Source organism: Callorhinus ursinus, unplaced genomic scaffold (genome assembly GCF_003265705.2).
Source record: "Callorhinus ursinus isolate GAN/ISIS: 27379988/994484 unplaced genomic scaffold, GSC_fseal_2.0 scaffold1, whole genome shotgun sequence".
In the NCBI taxonomy this organism is placed as follows: domain Eukaryota; kingdom Metazoa; phylum Chordata; class Mammalia; order Carnivora; family Otariidae; genus Callorhinus; species Callorhinus ursinus.
Window position 1 is genome coordinate 93,103,199 of NW_027397063.1, and position 16,624 is coordinate 93,119,822.

Sequence of the window (16,624 nt, forward strand, 5' to 3'; positions counted from 1 at the left end):
CTGACGTGCAGGTGGGCAATCCTGTTGTTGCCATGCACTTTGTAAGAGGGGGCTGAGTTAATTTTCAATTCAGGGGGGTCTTTCTAAAGTATTCCAAAAGTGCTCAGTCATGAAGCTTGGATTTCTCAATGCTAAAGAGCCATGGAGAAGGTGGCTGAGTCACTGAAAGAAAGGGAAGGAACATAGAGTTCCACTAACAAAACAGAAGAAATGTCAAAATACAGAAGAGAAGTTCCTGAATGATGGTATTTAGAGGAGAATGGAGGAAGGAAGGGAAGAGGAAAAGCCAGGGAGGAGGGATATGGAGAACTGTATGAGTACTTCGTAAATGGTGGTTCATTTAATTCTTCAGACAAACCCAATGAAGTCAATATTATTCCCACTTTGCAGATGAGAAAGTTAATGTATAGAAACAATAGACAATTTGTCTCAGACTACAGTTTGTTAGTAGAAAAGCTGGGATTTGAACCCAGGGCGATTTTGTCCCAAAGTCCATAGCTTTTTCTATCAGGACACCCTGGTTACATTTGGAAGCTTGAGAAAACTCATATTTCAAACTGTTCATTTTGCTCCCCCGGGAGTAAGACGGTTCTCAGCAGATGCATACCAGATCTGGTAACTGACAGCTGGTTATTTTAAGTGGATTCTCACATCAGGTCCTTTCTCCTTCCTGGTATGCTGAACTCCAGATACATTCCACACAACCTTTCTGGGTCAATCGGTACAGCTTTTACAACATGATCCCATTCCCTTCCCATATTTGTCCTCAAACCTCCCAGGTTACCTAAGGGAATATACTCTTCTATTACTTTTAACTTTTACTACTGCTAAAAGATTTCTACTCCATGCTTGCTGGAATACCTAAAGAATTCAACAGCTGCTTTATGATAATGACAACAAAAGGCCTTGTTCAAAATGTTCAGTTGATAAATTATCATTACTTCAAATTCTCATACTATTATATTCTAAACAATTCTGCCTGGTTCTTTAAATCTTATTCCCCTTTCCATAAGCTGTGGTGTGTCTTAACCATTTCTTATCTCACAATTTGTAGTTAGCTTAAAGGGAGAATCCTCTTCATGGCAAAAGAACATCATTTGAGACTTTTTTTTTTAATATCCTCCTTCTCTTGGTTATATATAATCTTTCCTTCCATCTTTCCTTCCTGATGTTACTTGTATCTTTGTTCCTTGATTTTTATTCAGTGAATAAGTTTTTTTCTTTTATTGATCAATTCTCCTGGATTTTTATTTTTCTATTTCATTAATTTCTGCTTAATCTTTACTAGTTAATATAATTCTTTTGCAATTTCTTCTAAGTTTCTTGGTTTGTACATTATTTTGCAATAAATACATTTAAGGTTTATGATTTCTGCTTTTCAATACTCTCCTGATTTTGTTATGCAGGATTTTTTTTCTTCTATTTCTAAAGATTTTGTAATTTCTCATTTGTTCTTCTCTTTAATCTAGATTTAAAGCATTTTTAAATTTCCAGTTGTATATCAATGAGAAGGAATTTTTCGTGTTAAGTTTTTTTTGTTAATTTTATCCTCATTGTGCTTCAATAGTTGATGTGGTCTATATGATTTCCCTGTCTTTTAAAAATGTGATCTTTATTTTATGATCTAGTTAAGTTTTGAGAATGTTCTATGATTAGATAGAAAAAAATCTATTTTCCATTTGGAGGTGAAAAGATACACATCTCTTTTATCTGTATGTGGTTATATTACACATATGTCATTTAAGATCCTTTTTAATAGTCTGGATGCTTCTGCCAAATGTACCACTTTCTCCCAACCTCCACTTGAAGTAATTGCAAGGTCTCCTATCCATTTCACAAATCTCTGGCACAGAGAAAAGGGGCCTGTTTCTATAGTTCCACAAATGTACAATCACATGGTGATTGGCGAGATCCAGTAAGAGAACTAGATAATGAAGAACGAGACCTAAAAACTAGTGTAATAGTACTGGTCCTACCACACAACGGGCTTGGTGACCCTGGACAAGTCACTTTTCAGGTTTTCTATTTCCTCATCTATTTCCACGCCTCAATGGTGTGGTCTTACTTGCTCTGCCGAAATTACAAGGTTTGTCAGGAGAGGCAGCGAGATAAGGAATGTGAACAACACAAAGTGATAATGAAATAAAAAATACTAGGCGTGGTTGCTCATATTTAGATACAGTTCCAGAGAAGGAAAAGATAACCATGTAAAAACTGGCCAGTACATGTTCCAAAGTGCTCCTCCGTTCCTAGTGGCTCCCTTCCCTGGCCCCAACCACCTTCAGCTTCCTTTGGGGACGCACCCCCTCCTGCGAGGAGAAAATCCCTCTCAATAACGTAAACCTCCCTCTTCGTGGCACCCGCGGCTTGGAACCTGCTGGAAGAGTGTGGTGAAAACGAGCAGAAACCTGCCCGCAGCTCAAATTCGCGCTTCAGCACCATCAGCCCTGGCCGAGCATGTGCAGTGCCTCCTCCTTCAGCAGTGGGGGCTGACTGGCAGTTGCCCAAATGCTCATTAATCACAAGAGGCTCTGGGCCCCGGACGTCCCCGGGCCTTGGGCAGAGAGTCTCGGTGGCGGAGATATCGGGGCCGTGATCCTCAAGGGCCTCTGCGCTCGCAGCCAGCAGCCGCCACGTTAAATCTAAGCATCCTGCGCTCGGTAGAGAAGGGATCGATGGTGTTCTGGATGCGGGCTTCCAGGGAAGATGCTCTTCGCGGTCCCGCGCCTCCTCGGGAAGATCGTTGAGAGTGGAGCGCGGGCGCTGGGCACGCCGGCCCCGGAACCGCGGGAGCCCGCGCCGCGCGGGTCTGCACCGCCGAGACGCCTCCCAGCCCGCTCTCCCCAGTTTGCTTTCCTGCCGCAGTCCGGGCCCGGATTAATTCTCTTCACTTGTGAGTGAGCACACACAAGTTCCCCGGGCACGATCCTTCCTTCTGTTTCCCCGGGGGGGCCCAGTTTTTCAACGATTAACCTCCCAGCCAAGGGGCGGAGGGAACGGGGCAGGATGGAGGGAGTGGGGCGGGGAGAGGCGTTTTTGCGCGTTCGAAGGCACCAAAATCAGCTGCCGACGTTAAATGGGTTTACTTTCTTCGATTTTTGACAAACAAATGTAGGGAGATGCCTGCTCGGCCGACTGCCGCCCCGGCCCGGAGCCCTGGGCTCACTTCGCAGCCTGCTGCCGAGTTTCACACCGCAGTCCTGCTCAGCATCCGCCGAGCTTCGCCCCCTTGCCCAAGTCTGCAGATGGATGGATGCGGGGCGCAGGCTTCCCGTGGTCGGGTTAACGCTGGCTCCGGCTAAAGCCCCAAAGCTCCCACCTCGCGCCTCCCGTTTATCTGCCCGCCCCCACCACCACTACCGAAGGACGTGCCCCTCTGGTAGTGTCGGGGCTCCCAGCCCAAGCAAGGGGGGAGGACACCTCCCTATCCCCTCCTCCCCAACCCCGCCGCGGCTCGGGGTTTTACTGCAGCAGCCGGAGGTGACAGCGACGCCTTCGCCTCCTCCGTTGCTCTCAGAGCCCCTGCTTCCCCTGCATCCGGAAAGCGCCCCCTCCTGAGAGGCTGGTCCCCGGAGAAGTGCTAACGAGCTGCAGAAAACCAAATTTAAAAAATGTAGAAGTCGCTGGGCTGCATTCCTCCGAGGACGAGCCTGATCGCCCAGGACAGAGAGTGGCAGCGTGTGGGAAGTTGGGACCGTAGAGCAAAGGGGGAGGGGAGTGGTGCAGCCGGCATTCTCCTCTGGAAGCAATCGCTGGGAGCAGTGCGGTTGGACACAAGTTTGCGCGGGAGTGTTTTCCTTTTGTCAATAATTAATCACCGGAATCGGTCTGGCAGAATTGGAGTTTTAGCAATAGTGCAGAGGGCGGGGCCGAACACCTAACTCCAGGAGGCTCTGAGGCGCCCGGCGCAGTGGGAAGCTCGCAGCAGCTGGGGAGGAGCCAAAGCCTGGGCGCTCACCTAAGCCGCAGGGAGATACACCCAACCGGGAGGTAAGCATCTTCCAAAATATATGCTTGAACGCTAAAGTAGCTTTAGTAGGTTAGAATTCCTGTCTCTATAGGGGAAAAATTAATCCTAGCTTTAATGCAATTTATCAGTTTATTATTTAACTGTATTAAAATTTTAAGAATTGAATGGGTTTTTCCATTTACCTTAGTAACACCGTTGCCTTTCTAACATAGTTAGAAACTAAGAGGTTTCACTCAACAGAAGCCAAACTTTATTACCGAAACTTTCCCAGCCCAAAGAAGAGATTACTTTGTGAATTACTTTCATATTTATCTTTGTGTAGTTCAGTAACTATTCAGGGAAATATCTTTGGGAGGTGCTTGGTTTCATTCTTAAATATTCTAGTGTTATGTTCTTATATAATACTTTTTGCCCCTAAAGCTACTTTAGGTGATAGTACGCACAAGTCAACTGCCCAAAAAGTGAAGAATTTCCAACAAGGAGTACATTTTAACATTTTCTCATGATTATTAAGCAGTATGTATTTTCTCAAAGATGGTTATGTGATCATTCATGAGTAACCAGACTTCTAAACCCCAGGAGAAAGGAATAGTTAGCTTTGCCATGGAATGGAAAGGAATGGAAAGAGGAGGGTTTTAGATATGAGCCGAGGTTCTATGTCTGTTTCAACTAAAGTGATATTCGACTGGTTGGCAATTAACATAGATGAGTTCAGCTCCTGATTCAATAAAGAATTTGAGGAACTGTTAAATGTAAATCTTAGCCCTAAAACTACAAACGGGTTCATCACGGAAATTGGGAAAGTTGTTTTTATAAAAGACATAGTGATGTGGTCGTTCTTTTGAATTAATTAAGAAATACATGGACATTTTTGCCTGTGAACTTTTTAGATTAACGCATAAAACTAATGAGGTTTTAATAACTTGATTTTCACATTTTAATTATTCCTGTGCTTTCAAAAACAGGAATCATTTTGATAACTGTCAATGGCTTTGATGGCTTTGTACATAGATTACTAGAGCAATAATCTCATATGAAATGCGCTGTCACCCTTATTATTCAAATATTTCTATTCGGCCATTTAATAACAATAAATTAAGAATAGTTTGTCAAATCAAATGCATGAGCATTCTAGAATTTGACTGGATATAAAGTTAAAAGTCAACCAGGCCTCAACTTCAATCAGTTCTCTTAATCCAATGTTAATAAATTTACAAAATTTACTTTTGTAAAAACTGTCCTTCATAATTCTCTATCTACTATGTCAACATAAACTCTTTTACCACCAAGTATAACAGATGCAACATTTGCATTAAAAATTATTCAAAAGGAACTCAACTTCCAGAAAGGTTGTGTGAGGAGCTCCATGAACCCACTCTGTAGCAAAACAACCACTGGTGAAAATTACAGATGAGCTATTTCGTCTCTGGAAATTGTTCTGAGGAAAGACAACAAATGAGGAAAACTTTACTCAAGACAAACTACTGCAATTCAGTAAGAACAGCAGGAGTGTGAGGCATTTCAGTCACAACCCACTTCCCTGCCCCCTTCCAGCTAGGGGGTGGTGCTCCATTCCCGGGGCCTGCAGCCAAGAACACAGGGCTCCCTCTCAACTTAGATCCCAGTGTAGGGCTATGGTATACCCTGGGAAAAGCAGGCTACTGGCATCTTACCACCCGTTTTGTGTTGTAGAAACTTTCGTCTAGGCAGGAGCAGGCAAGAGGTCTCAGGCTCTTCCTCCAACTACCCCCATTCTTAAGGCATATGAAGAAAAATTTAACATCTAAAAGACAAATAAGCCATTCAAAAATGGGCAAGGGAATCAAAGAGCCATTTCTCCAAAGAAGATGTACACACGGCCAATCAACACATGAAAAAGTACTTACTATCAGTAGTCATTAAGGAAATGAAGATCAAAAGCATAAGGTACCATTTCACACCAACCAAAATGACCATAATAAAAAAGGCAGATAATAACACTGTTGGAAAGGAGGTAGAGAAATCGGGATCATCACACATTGGTGGTAGGAATATAAGATGGTGAGTTGCTGTGGCAGGGGCGCCTGGGTGGCTCAGTTAAGCATCTGACTCGATTTCAGCTCAGGTCATGATCTCAGGGTTCTGGGATGGAGCCCTGAATCGGTCTCCAAGCTCAGCAGGGAGTCTGCTTGAGATTCTCTCCCTCTACCTCTCCCCCTCCTCCTGTTCACATGTACTCTTGCTTCCTCTCTCTCTCTCTCTCTCAAATAAATAAATTAAAAGAAAAGTTGAATACAGGTGTCTTGGGGTGATGAAAATGGTCTAAAGTTGACTGGTGATGTTTATATCACTGTGAGTATACTAAAGACTACTGAATTGTGTACTTGAAATGTCTGAATTATATCTCAATAAAGCTGGTTTTTAAAAATAAATTGGCCAAAATAAAAAAAAAATGAGTGGATTTAGAACTTGGGAGTTCATGAATCCCCATATACCACTAGACAAATGGTTTACATGAGGCCTTTTTAAAAAAATTTTTTTAAAGATTTTATTTATTCATTTGTCAGAGAGAGAGCACAAGCAGGGGGAGTGGCAGGCAGAGGGAAAAGCAGACTCCCCACTGAGCAAGGAGCCTGACACAGGACTTGATCCCAGGATCCCGGGACCATGACCTGAGCCAAAGGAAGATGCCTAACTGACTGAGCCACCCAGGTGTCCCCACATGAGGCTTTTTCCCCAAGGGCCACATTGAAATATATGAAATAATCAAGAGTGGCACAGGTGTTACACAGCTTTGTGATTTGCACATGTTTACACACCCACCCAAGCTTTCCTCTGTTTAGAAATCAGTCAAATGTAGGGGCACCTGGGTGGCTCAGTCAGTTAAGCATCCCACTCCTGATTTCAGCTCAGGTCATGATCTCAGCATCATGATCTCAGGGTCATGAAATCAAGGTTCGAGTTGGGCTTGTGCTGGGCGTGGAGCCTGCTTAAGATCCTCTCTTTCTCTGCCCCCATTCCCCCCCCCGCCCCGGCATGAACTCTCTCTGTCTCTCTCTCTCTCTCTCTCTGTCTCAAATAAATAAATAAATAAATAAATAAGGAAAGTAGTCAAGTGTCATTAATGTAGTCTTACAGAGAATTGGCTTGTAAATGCCCTTTTTGGATTCACCAACTTGCCATATTAATTTAAGCCCAGTGAGGCCAGTTGTTCCTCCTACCTCTAGATAACTCTAGTCCTTTATCAGTTCTTCAGACCAGTTGTTGAAAGAGGTCACACTGCATGAGACAAGGAGGTTACTTAAATCTCAACCAAAAGTGAACTTTGCCACTCAGATAAGCCCAGTTTCACTCCCACTAGATTGGCCCCCGGAGTAGGAGTCTTGGGGAGGGGGAAGGAAAAGCTGGAGCCACCACAGTGGTTTTCAGACTACACCGACATGGCGCTGCTAGAAAGCATCTCCTGTGATTATATGATCTCCAATACAAGAGGAGCTCTCAGATAATGCATATATTCCTCTAGTCACCTTAATGGTTTGAGTTCCCATAAACTGCCTGATCCTGTACCAAGAACCATGGAATTGGATGATAGTGCTTTGTCCAGAAATAAGAATATAAAATTAGTGAGTCTCTGAGTTCCATGGGGCTGGTAAGTAGCAGCTAAACTTGCTGCTAGCAACAGTTATGAGTACAATGAGCCTAACCATACCCTTAGCTTTAGGGATTCAAGTAAGTCTGCCTGCATCAGGAAAACACAAGAGTTTCTATTGTCATCAGCACAGGCTTATCCTTCCATGTATATGTTTAGAAGAGCATACCATGCTGATGAAAATGGGTTCCATTTGGCTTTTGACCATCAAAGCTTTTGTAAAGGTCCTATTGTCATATTTTATCCAATTAGAAGATTTATACAAAATAATTTTAAAGGTCCAACCAGTTGTCTGTAGATTAAATACACTTAAAAAAAAGCTTGATCACATTTATTATTTATTAATATTGCTTTGATCGGGATTAATAATTCATTTATCCAATAGATATTTATTGTGCACCTATCTTGGGCCAGAACAACTCTAGGCCCTGAATGAGTAATAAAATAAGCTCCTTCGAGGAGCTTCAATTCTAGAGGGGACATCAGCCATTTAAAGAATGATTAAAAAATTTATTATTATTATTATTATTATTAAGTGAATTACAGTGTATGATAGGAGATAAGGGCTCTGGAGAAAAAATTAAGCAGGGAAGGGAATGAGGTACAGTTTTAAACTGTGGCATCATGCTAGGAAGTAAAATTATGTAATTAGATAATCGTGTACAAACCTGGCCCTGTGTCTCTGAGATAGACCGTGAGGAGTGAACTTGTCCCCTCAGGAGTCTCAGTGTCCCCTTCCCATCAGCATTATTTTGCTCCCTTGGATTTGCTGCTGTCTCATTAAGGAAAATACGAGTCTTAACGCAGCCCCAAGGAAGACATAGCTTAACACCTGCTCCAAAGAACCATAACCTAAATAAAACACTACCTTATGATAACAAAAATTCTTGTTGAGGGAAATCATTAGCCTGGGGTTTTGGTTTTCTTTTGCCTTTCTCTCTTGCTTTGCCCTGGATTCTTGTAGTCTGCCGGAGGACCGTGTGGTAAATAATTAAGAACTGCTTTCCCAAAGTTTACATCTTCTTTGAAGAGTGAGAGGGTTGGGGAGAGGATGAGGGGAAGATAACTTTCCAGGTCATCTTGGAAAGGTGAAGGGAGAACGGAGCTTTCAGAACTAGCGAACAGAGCATGGAATCCCACAGATCACCCGAAAAAGGAGAGGGGAAGCAACCAGAGTCTCCACTTTCCTGGACTGTCCCAGAATCTCTACTCAAGGCCCCTGTTTTAAAGATTTTTATTTATTTATTTGACAGAGAGACACAGCGAGAGAGGGAACACAAACGGGGAGTGGGAGAGGGAGAAGCAGGCTTCCCGCTGAGCAGGGAGCCCGATGCGGGGCTCCATCCCGGGACCCTGGGATCATGACCTGAGCTGACGGCAGATGCTTAACGACTGAGCCACCCAGGCACCCCAAGGCCCCTGTTTTAAAAGACACCAGAGGACACATTGCTGTAGGAAAAGACAATGGATGTGGCAGTTCTCCTGGAATAGCGCTTTTAGAAAATGGCTTAAAAGGGAGCAGGGACTTGATGTTTTTAAGTACAAAAAAAAAGAGCATTTATTTCAGGCTTAGAGGAGAAGCATTTAAGCATGTTCAGAGTCCAGTTAGAAATAAGTCAAAAGATTCCCTGTTATAATGGGGTTATTATGGAGTATTAGAATTCTAATTCATTTATTCTACAGATGTTAATTGAGCAGTCACTATGTGCCAGGTGCTGGGGGAACAACATAGAGGAAGACCTTGTTTCAAAGACCTCTCTTTGTAGAGGTTACATTATATGCCTTTTGCTACAAAATAGTTGAAGCACACAGTGATGAGGATAAGAACTTTTCCACCTGCCTGTCCTGACACCCCCTTCCAGACTGGGTTGGAGCCTCCTTCCCTGCCCCCTTCCCTGTCATAGTGCTATCACACTGTGTGGTTATGCTAGTGTAACTGTCCTTTCTCCTCTCTAGAAAGTGGCTAGAGGAGAGTGCCCATGTCAGTCTTAGTCATAGTTTACATCTCTAGTACATTTTTTAAATTAAAGATTTCTTTATTAATTTGAGAGAGAGAGAGGAGCACGGGGTGAGGTCAGAGGGAAAGGGAGGGAGAGAATCACAAGCAGACTCCCAGGCGCCCCTCTCTAGCACATGTTTGATGAATATTTGAGTGGATGGATGGGTGGGTAGATTAATGATTTGCCAGGTTAAGATCAAAGCTCTTTGCATAGATAGGCAGTCTGGCAGAGTGGTTAAGAGTTGTGTACTCTAAATTAGTTGTGAGACTGTGGGTCCGCTTTTAAATTCCCAATGTCAGGGGCGCCTGGGTGGCTCAGTCAGTTGAGTGTCCAGTGATTTTGCCTCAGGTCATGATCTCAGGGTCCTGGGATCAAGCCCTGCCTTGGGCTCCGCATTCAGTGGGGAGTCTGCTTCTCTCCCTCTCTCTCTGTTCCCCCCACCCCCTGGCTTGCATTCTCTCTCTCCCTCTCTCAAATAATCTTTAAAAAATAAATAAAATAAAATAAATTCCCCAATGTCTCACTTTCCTCATTTGTGAAATGGTTATAAAAATAGTGCCTCCGCTTGGGACGCCTGGGTGACTCAGTCGTTAAGCGTCTGCCTTCGGCTCAGGTCGTGATCCCAGGGTCCTGGGATCAAGTCCCGCATCGGGTTCCCTGCTCGGCAAGAAGCCTGCTTCTCCCTCTCCACTCCCCCTGCTTGTGTTCCCTCTCTCTCTGTGTCTCTCTCTGTCAAATAAATAAATAAAATCTTAAAAAAAAAAGAAAGAAAGAAAAGAAATAGTGCCTCCCCTATAGTGTTATTAAGTGAACTATATAAAGTAAACATATAAAGTGGTTAGCAAAGTTCTGGGACAAAAGTTGTTCAATAAATACTACCTGCTCTTATTACCAATATAGAATGGCAATTTCCTGGGGGACAGTTTGCTATTCAAATATTGCATCTCTGCCCTTTCAGCTGCATTGTAAGATCAAAGGATGTCAATTAGGAATTCCAAGCTAAAGGCGTCATTTTGAGTTCAAGCTCTCCGAAAAGATTAAAAAGAGAATTGGGGAATTAATATAAGCAGGATATTGAACAAGAAAATTAAATGGACTAGAAAAAGAGAGGAGGAAACCAGCTCAAGGTGGCATGTCCAAAGCAACTTTTCTGGGGCAATAATCACCTCTAGTGCCCTCACCCTCCCCTGTAGATAGCCCAAGTACCAGCTCATCCCCGTTCTGGAACACACCCATGCCTCATAAAATGTCACGCCCCTTAGGCATCAATACATGTTCACTGATGCAGAAGAAAGAAAAGTGGGAAAAAAATTATTTGAAGTGGAGTCTTATCTAAACCCAAAAGTGTTATAGTATCCTTTTCATTTCTTTTGAAAATTGAATAATCCTCTTTTTGTGTGAGACCCTTGGTCAGAATTATCATAGCGCCTCCTCCCAGACAAGTCCTTATTACCTTCTGAATGAGACCAAACGCCAACCTGTGACCAACATATGGAACCCCAGCATCCTCTCTGCCTCCCTCTGCTTCTGGCAAACAGAATTCACATGGTCTCTCTCCCAACCACGGGGGAGTCTCCTGGCTTTCGTCTTCCCCTCAGAATAGTAAACTTCTCCTTTACTAACTCATCAACTGGGAAGTCATTTTTAAGTAAAATTAGCTTAGGATCACTCTATTGATGGAAAGAAACTGGGCCTAGAAAGAAGACATAACTGACCCCAATTCTTCAGTTACCAGCTCTTTTTATTCCTCAAGGCTGTAGATACTTCCTCTACTCCACAAGGGAGATCTTGGTCCTTAAATTTTTAATAAGATGTTTTATTGCCTAAAATTTTCAACAAAGAAAAAAAATCAATCAGGTTGACCTAGTTCTGGTTTTGATGGGCAGGAAAATCAGGTTATAACTGAGGACAAAGAAGTTGTTCCACAGGTTTCCTCCATTTAGGAGAAAACTTTTTTTTTGATGCAAACACAAAAGAGGTGATATGGTACCCCTGTGACCTTTGGAGTGAATTCTTTCTCCTAGGCTCACGGAAGTCACCATTTTACCCACTTACATCATATGTCTCTAAAAGGTTCAGTAGAGTCACCTGAAAGGAATCTCTTAGGAGAAGAAATAAAACGCATGTAGAAAATAAGAGGAACAAATAATAATTGTGATAAAATTTACTCTCTGAGCCCTTTACTAGGACCAGGCACCATTAAGTATTCTTTACCAATGTTGTGCTGTATCATCTTTACAGCAACACAGAAATAATCATCTCTGTGTTACTGACAACATAACTGATGTTCCCAGGGGTTAAACAGCATCCTGACTATCACACAGTAGTAAACTCCAGCTTGCCAATTTCAAAATCCACACTTTTATTACAGCCCCCCAAAATTTAATGAAGCAAATCATTCTCCAGTGGGATATTGAATTCTGTTGTAGAAATAGGATCTCAGATTTGATGAAATCTTAGTAATTTCTTCTTAAAACCTTCCTGCTGATTGATAGCAACCCTCGGGAGGTGTGGTCCAGTCTCTGCTTGAACGGTTTCCCTAATGGAAATCTCACTACTTCAACTAGGCAATCGCTTTCCCTTTAGATAGCTCTTATTATTTAAAGTTTTCCCTGAGATTCACCTCTGAAAACAATAAATTCCAAACCTTCACCTCCATGACTGCCTGTGACATCATTTAAAACCTTTCAGATCTTTTAAGACCTCCACGACACGTTTCTCTCCTCAAATCTTCTCTCAACATTGCCCTTGAAAACCTTCCAGACTTGGGAGACCAACCATAAGAGACTCTTCATCTCAGGAAACAAACTGAGGGTTGCTGGAGGGGAGGGGGGTGGGAGGGATGGGGTGGCTGGGTGATGGATACTGTGGGAGGGTGTGTGCTATGGTGAGCGCTGTGGATTGTATAAGACTGATGAATCACAGACCTGTACCCCTAAAACAAATAATACATTATATGTTAATTTAAAAAAAAAAAACTTCCAGACTTTTCTCTATTTAGCTTCCTTTGGATGTGCTCAGCCTGCTGGAGTAACTGCTTTTAACAGCTGGAAGAAGGATGCTAATCAAAGCCAAGTGCTGTAGCCCCCTTTGTCACCTGTGGCACAGTACTCCTATAAATACAGAAGAACACTGGCACTGTGGTCTGAATGTATCCTCCCAAAATCCATGTTGAATCTGAACCCCCAAAGGGATTAGAAGGAGGTGGGGACCTTCAGGAGGTGTTTAGGTGATGAGGATTGAGCCCCCTATGAATGGGATTAGTGTTCTTATAAAGAGGCTCCAGAGAGATCTCTTGCCCCTTCCGCCATGCGAGGATACAGTAGAAGGTACCGGCTATGAACCAGGAAGAGGGCCTTCGCCAGAATGATAGGGATGCTGTCACCTTGATCTTGGACTTCTTAGTCTCCAGAACTGCAAGAAATAAATTACTATTGCTTATAAGTTACCCAGTTTGTGGTGTTCTAACAGCCCAAATGGACTGAGACAATTAGATTGCTTATTTGCCCAACATTTCACAACACTAACGACTCGTAATGAACTTGAAGTCAAATTAAATTCTTTAGTTTTTTTTACTTGAACTGATCATCGGCCACATTTTCCCCCATCTGACCCTTAGACAGTTAACTTTTTGAATTGAAGAACAAGATTTTATATTTCCCCCTAAGTTTTACCATACTTGGAACCCTGTAACCTGCTAAGTCTTATAACTCCACCCCATAACTTGGGCTTATCTGTAAATTTGATCATGCATAATTTCTATGATTTAATTCAGATGGACAAAAATGCTACCGTGGTCAGGAGAAAATGCAGACCTGTGGGCCTCACCAGTGGGTCTTTAACCCACTCCCCGACTTGATGATGCTTTACCAATTACGAAGCACTTGCACAAACATTTCATTTGGTTCTTACAAATACCTTGTTAATCAGATACTATTATCATGATATGTGAAGACAAAAATTCAGAAAGACTATCTGACTTGCCTAATGTGACACAGCTAATGTCAAAATAGGAAAAAGCCTTAGGGCTTCTGATTGTTTCCAGTGCCTTTTCAAAAACAGATTTTTAAACAGATTAAAAAAAGATTAACTTTTTCCTTTTTCTCCCCACCATGGATATCAAAAGAGACTAATCAAAATCAAAAAACATTTTCAAAAAAAAAACAAACATATTTTCTACAAACAAAATCTCACATAAAACCCGCCATATAAAGCAGATCAAAAGCTGGCTGTTCTGCTAGAAATGAGGTGCAAGACTCTTAGCCTTGTCTCTGTCCCACTTGGGGGTCCCCTCAACCCTGCTATAGATGGTAACATGGCACCTAATAGTCCCCCAGGGACATTCGGAAGTGACTAGCCAATGGCATGTTTTCAAACTGTAACCTTCTCTGAAAACAATTTTTAAATATGACTAGCTTGTTATACCTTGTTTTTGTAATATATTCTAGAATTTTGTGGGAGATATCCATTTAAGAGGTTGCATAATCTTTTACATGGAACAGAATTGTTTTGAAGTTTGAAGGCAACTTTGGGTTAATTCAAATCTTTATTTCACAGATGAAGAAACAGCAACCCAGAGAAGAGGAGTAACCCACACAGGATCATTCCACAGAGGCACAAAGACAAGAACCCAGCTCTGGACCCTCCTCGGCAGGTAAATTCTTCTGATTATATCATGGAGTCTCACTTTTAGAAATCTGACCCTTTTGATGACAAGATGACATCTTCAACAACACGGGGCTTCTGGTTCTCACTTAAGCAACCAACAAACATTATATCCTTGATATTATAATGACATTTAAGATGATACAAAGGAATAAAATGGGGCAATTAGCTTTAGCAATGAGGCCTTGAAACAGCTTAGCTAACAGACATCACAGGCTTCTTTGAAAGCGTGTGCAGAAAAAGGTTTATGCAAAATTTGCTAACATCTCAAGGGGTTTCTAGATGCGCCCCACCACCAAGTGCTTGGCCTCCAGGTTAAGAACCTCTGGCCAAGCCTAGTACAAGTGCCAGGGTCAGGACTGCATAATGCCAGCTCCTTTCTTATTTATGGGTCTGCTGGTTAAAGGCGTCTTCTGTTTCAGCATCCTTCATCTTTTATTTAAATGGAGCGGCATCTTATCCTGGAAGACCTTTGATACAAGAGCGTACTAAATGTTTTAATAAGTATTTAATTAACTGGATGGGACAAATTGAGAAATATGATAAAATGAAAACATTTTTCTTTCAAAGATGTTAGCAGTGAAAGTGAGGACGATCCGTGCTTATAATAGGACCTTCATTTTTGTTCTGTTTCTTTTATTTTTAAGAAAGTAAGAAAAGGAAGTAAAATGAAAAAAAAAAACCAAAACCTAGATTACCACTAATTGTTGTCATGACCGCTTTGATGAAATCTATGGGAAATGGGGAAAAGAGTAGGGGTGGGGACAAAAAGAAGTAGATTTATCTTCTAAATTGTTTCTTAATCCTTCCCTTTGCCACAATGTTTTAAGAGATTTATGGTTCTGAAATGGTTGGCAAAAAATGTCTTCATTTTAAAATAGTTTGGGAAGCTCCTAAATTACTTTATTGATAACGAGGACTGATTTTCCTAATTCAAAGCCACTCATGGGACCCTTCGCATTTGTACAGCACTCCCACAGGAGGGCCAGTACGGCGATGGAAACAACGCTCGGAGTGAGAGAATCCTAGGACCAAACCCCACTGTTGTTTCCGCTTTGGCTTTTGGCAATAAGCAAAGTGCAAAAAGCTAATGCGCTTCAGTTTTCTTGTCCTTTTTTTTTAAGATTTTATTTATTTATCTGACACACACAGAGAGATAGAGCAGGAACACAAGCAGGGGGTGGGGGTGGGGGTGGGAGAGGGAGAAGCGGTCTTCCCGCGAAGCTGGGAGCCCGACGCGGGGCTCGAACCCAGGACCCTGGGATCATGACCTGAGCCGAAGGCAGACGCTTAATGACTGAGCCACGCAGGCGCCCCACTGAGCCACCCAGGGGGGCGGGGGGAGCCTAGTTTTCTGGTCTTTAAAATGAAGTGGTATATTTTTTATCTCCTTGATGACAGCCACACCAGAACTGAATAAACATACTAAAGAAGAGTATCTCTAAAAGTGGCCTCTAATTGAATAACAAAGTTCAGATGCCTTGTCTTAAAGATGAGCTCATGTTCCTTTAATCTATACCTGGTATTCATAGCTAAGGCAATGATTAGTAATATTAATAGAGTGTGCAGTGTAAGTAATGTAGTATATAAAACACTATGTAGTAATCATAATAGTTAATATTCATTTAGCTCTTCCTATGTATTATTGTAAATACCTTACACTTTTTAATCTTCCCAGAAATCTTATGAAGTTCTGTTATGATTCCTAATTCCCACTTGAGGAAACTGAGTCAGAGCGGTTGAGTCACTTGGCCAGGGTTAAACCCAGATGTGATCCAGGGCCAGAGCTCATCACTACTCATCACACCCAGTCTCTCAGTGAGATTCTCACCCAGCTCCACATTCGGTCACTGTGAAACTTTTGCCCCCAGTTTTTTCATCCTTAAAATAGAAGGCACTTAAGTTAAGCATCTAGCCAGTGCCTGCCACAGTGGTACTTAATAAACGTTTTTTCTGTTCTCTGAAGAGAATTTCACATTATAAAATTCTAATGTTTTTTCTGTATTTTTTATTTTTTTTAAGATTTTATTTATTTGACAGAGAGAAACAAAGCAAGAGAGGGAACACAAGCAGGGGGCGTGGGAGAGGGAGAAGCAGGCTTCCCGCTGAGCAGGGAGCCTGATGCGGGGCTCGATCCCAGGACCCCAGGATCATGACCCGAGCCGGAGGCAGATGCTTAACGACTGAGCCACCCAGGTGCCCCTAATGTTTTTTGGGGTTTTTTTTAAAGATTTTATTCATCTATTTGTAAGAGAGAGAGAGAGCACAAGCAGGGAGAGTGGCAGGCAGAGGGAGAAGCAGACTCCCCGCTGAGCAAGGAGCCCGATGAGGGATTCGATCCCAAGACCCTGAGATCACGAT

General features: G+C 42.4%; 1 protein-coding gene across 6 annotated transcripts in view; it reads left to right on the top strand.

Annotated features, from left to right (window-relative positions):
• The first annotated feature begins 2,382 nt into the window (after positions 1 to 2,382).
• SPTSSB (serine palmitoyltransferase small subunit B) overlaps positions 2,383 to 16,624 on the top strand; it is a 31,558-nt gene continuing 17,316 nt past the window's right edge. For 2 of the 6 annotated variants that reach the window (XR_012379872.1, XR_012379875.1), the window contains exons 1-3: positions 2,391 to 2,893; positions 3,116 to 3,990; positions 14,156 to 14,252. Coding sequence is in view for 2 of the 6 variants with exons in the window: in XM_073897861.1 (XP_073753962.1) it covers positions 2,707 to 2,893; positions 14,156 to 14,252 (284 nt within the window). In the remaining 4 variants the exon portion in view is untranslated. Of the gene's footprint in view, positions 2,894 to 3,115; positions 3,991 to 5,576; positions 5,897 to 14,155; positions 14,253 to 16,624 lie in introns of those variants that run through there. The other 4 variants (XM_025879591.2, XM_073897861.1, XM_073897866.1 and 1 more) reach the window with 4 other exon arrangements.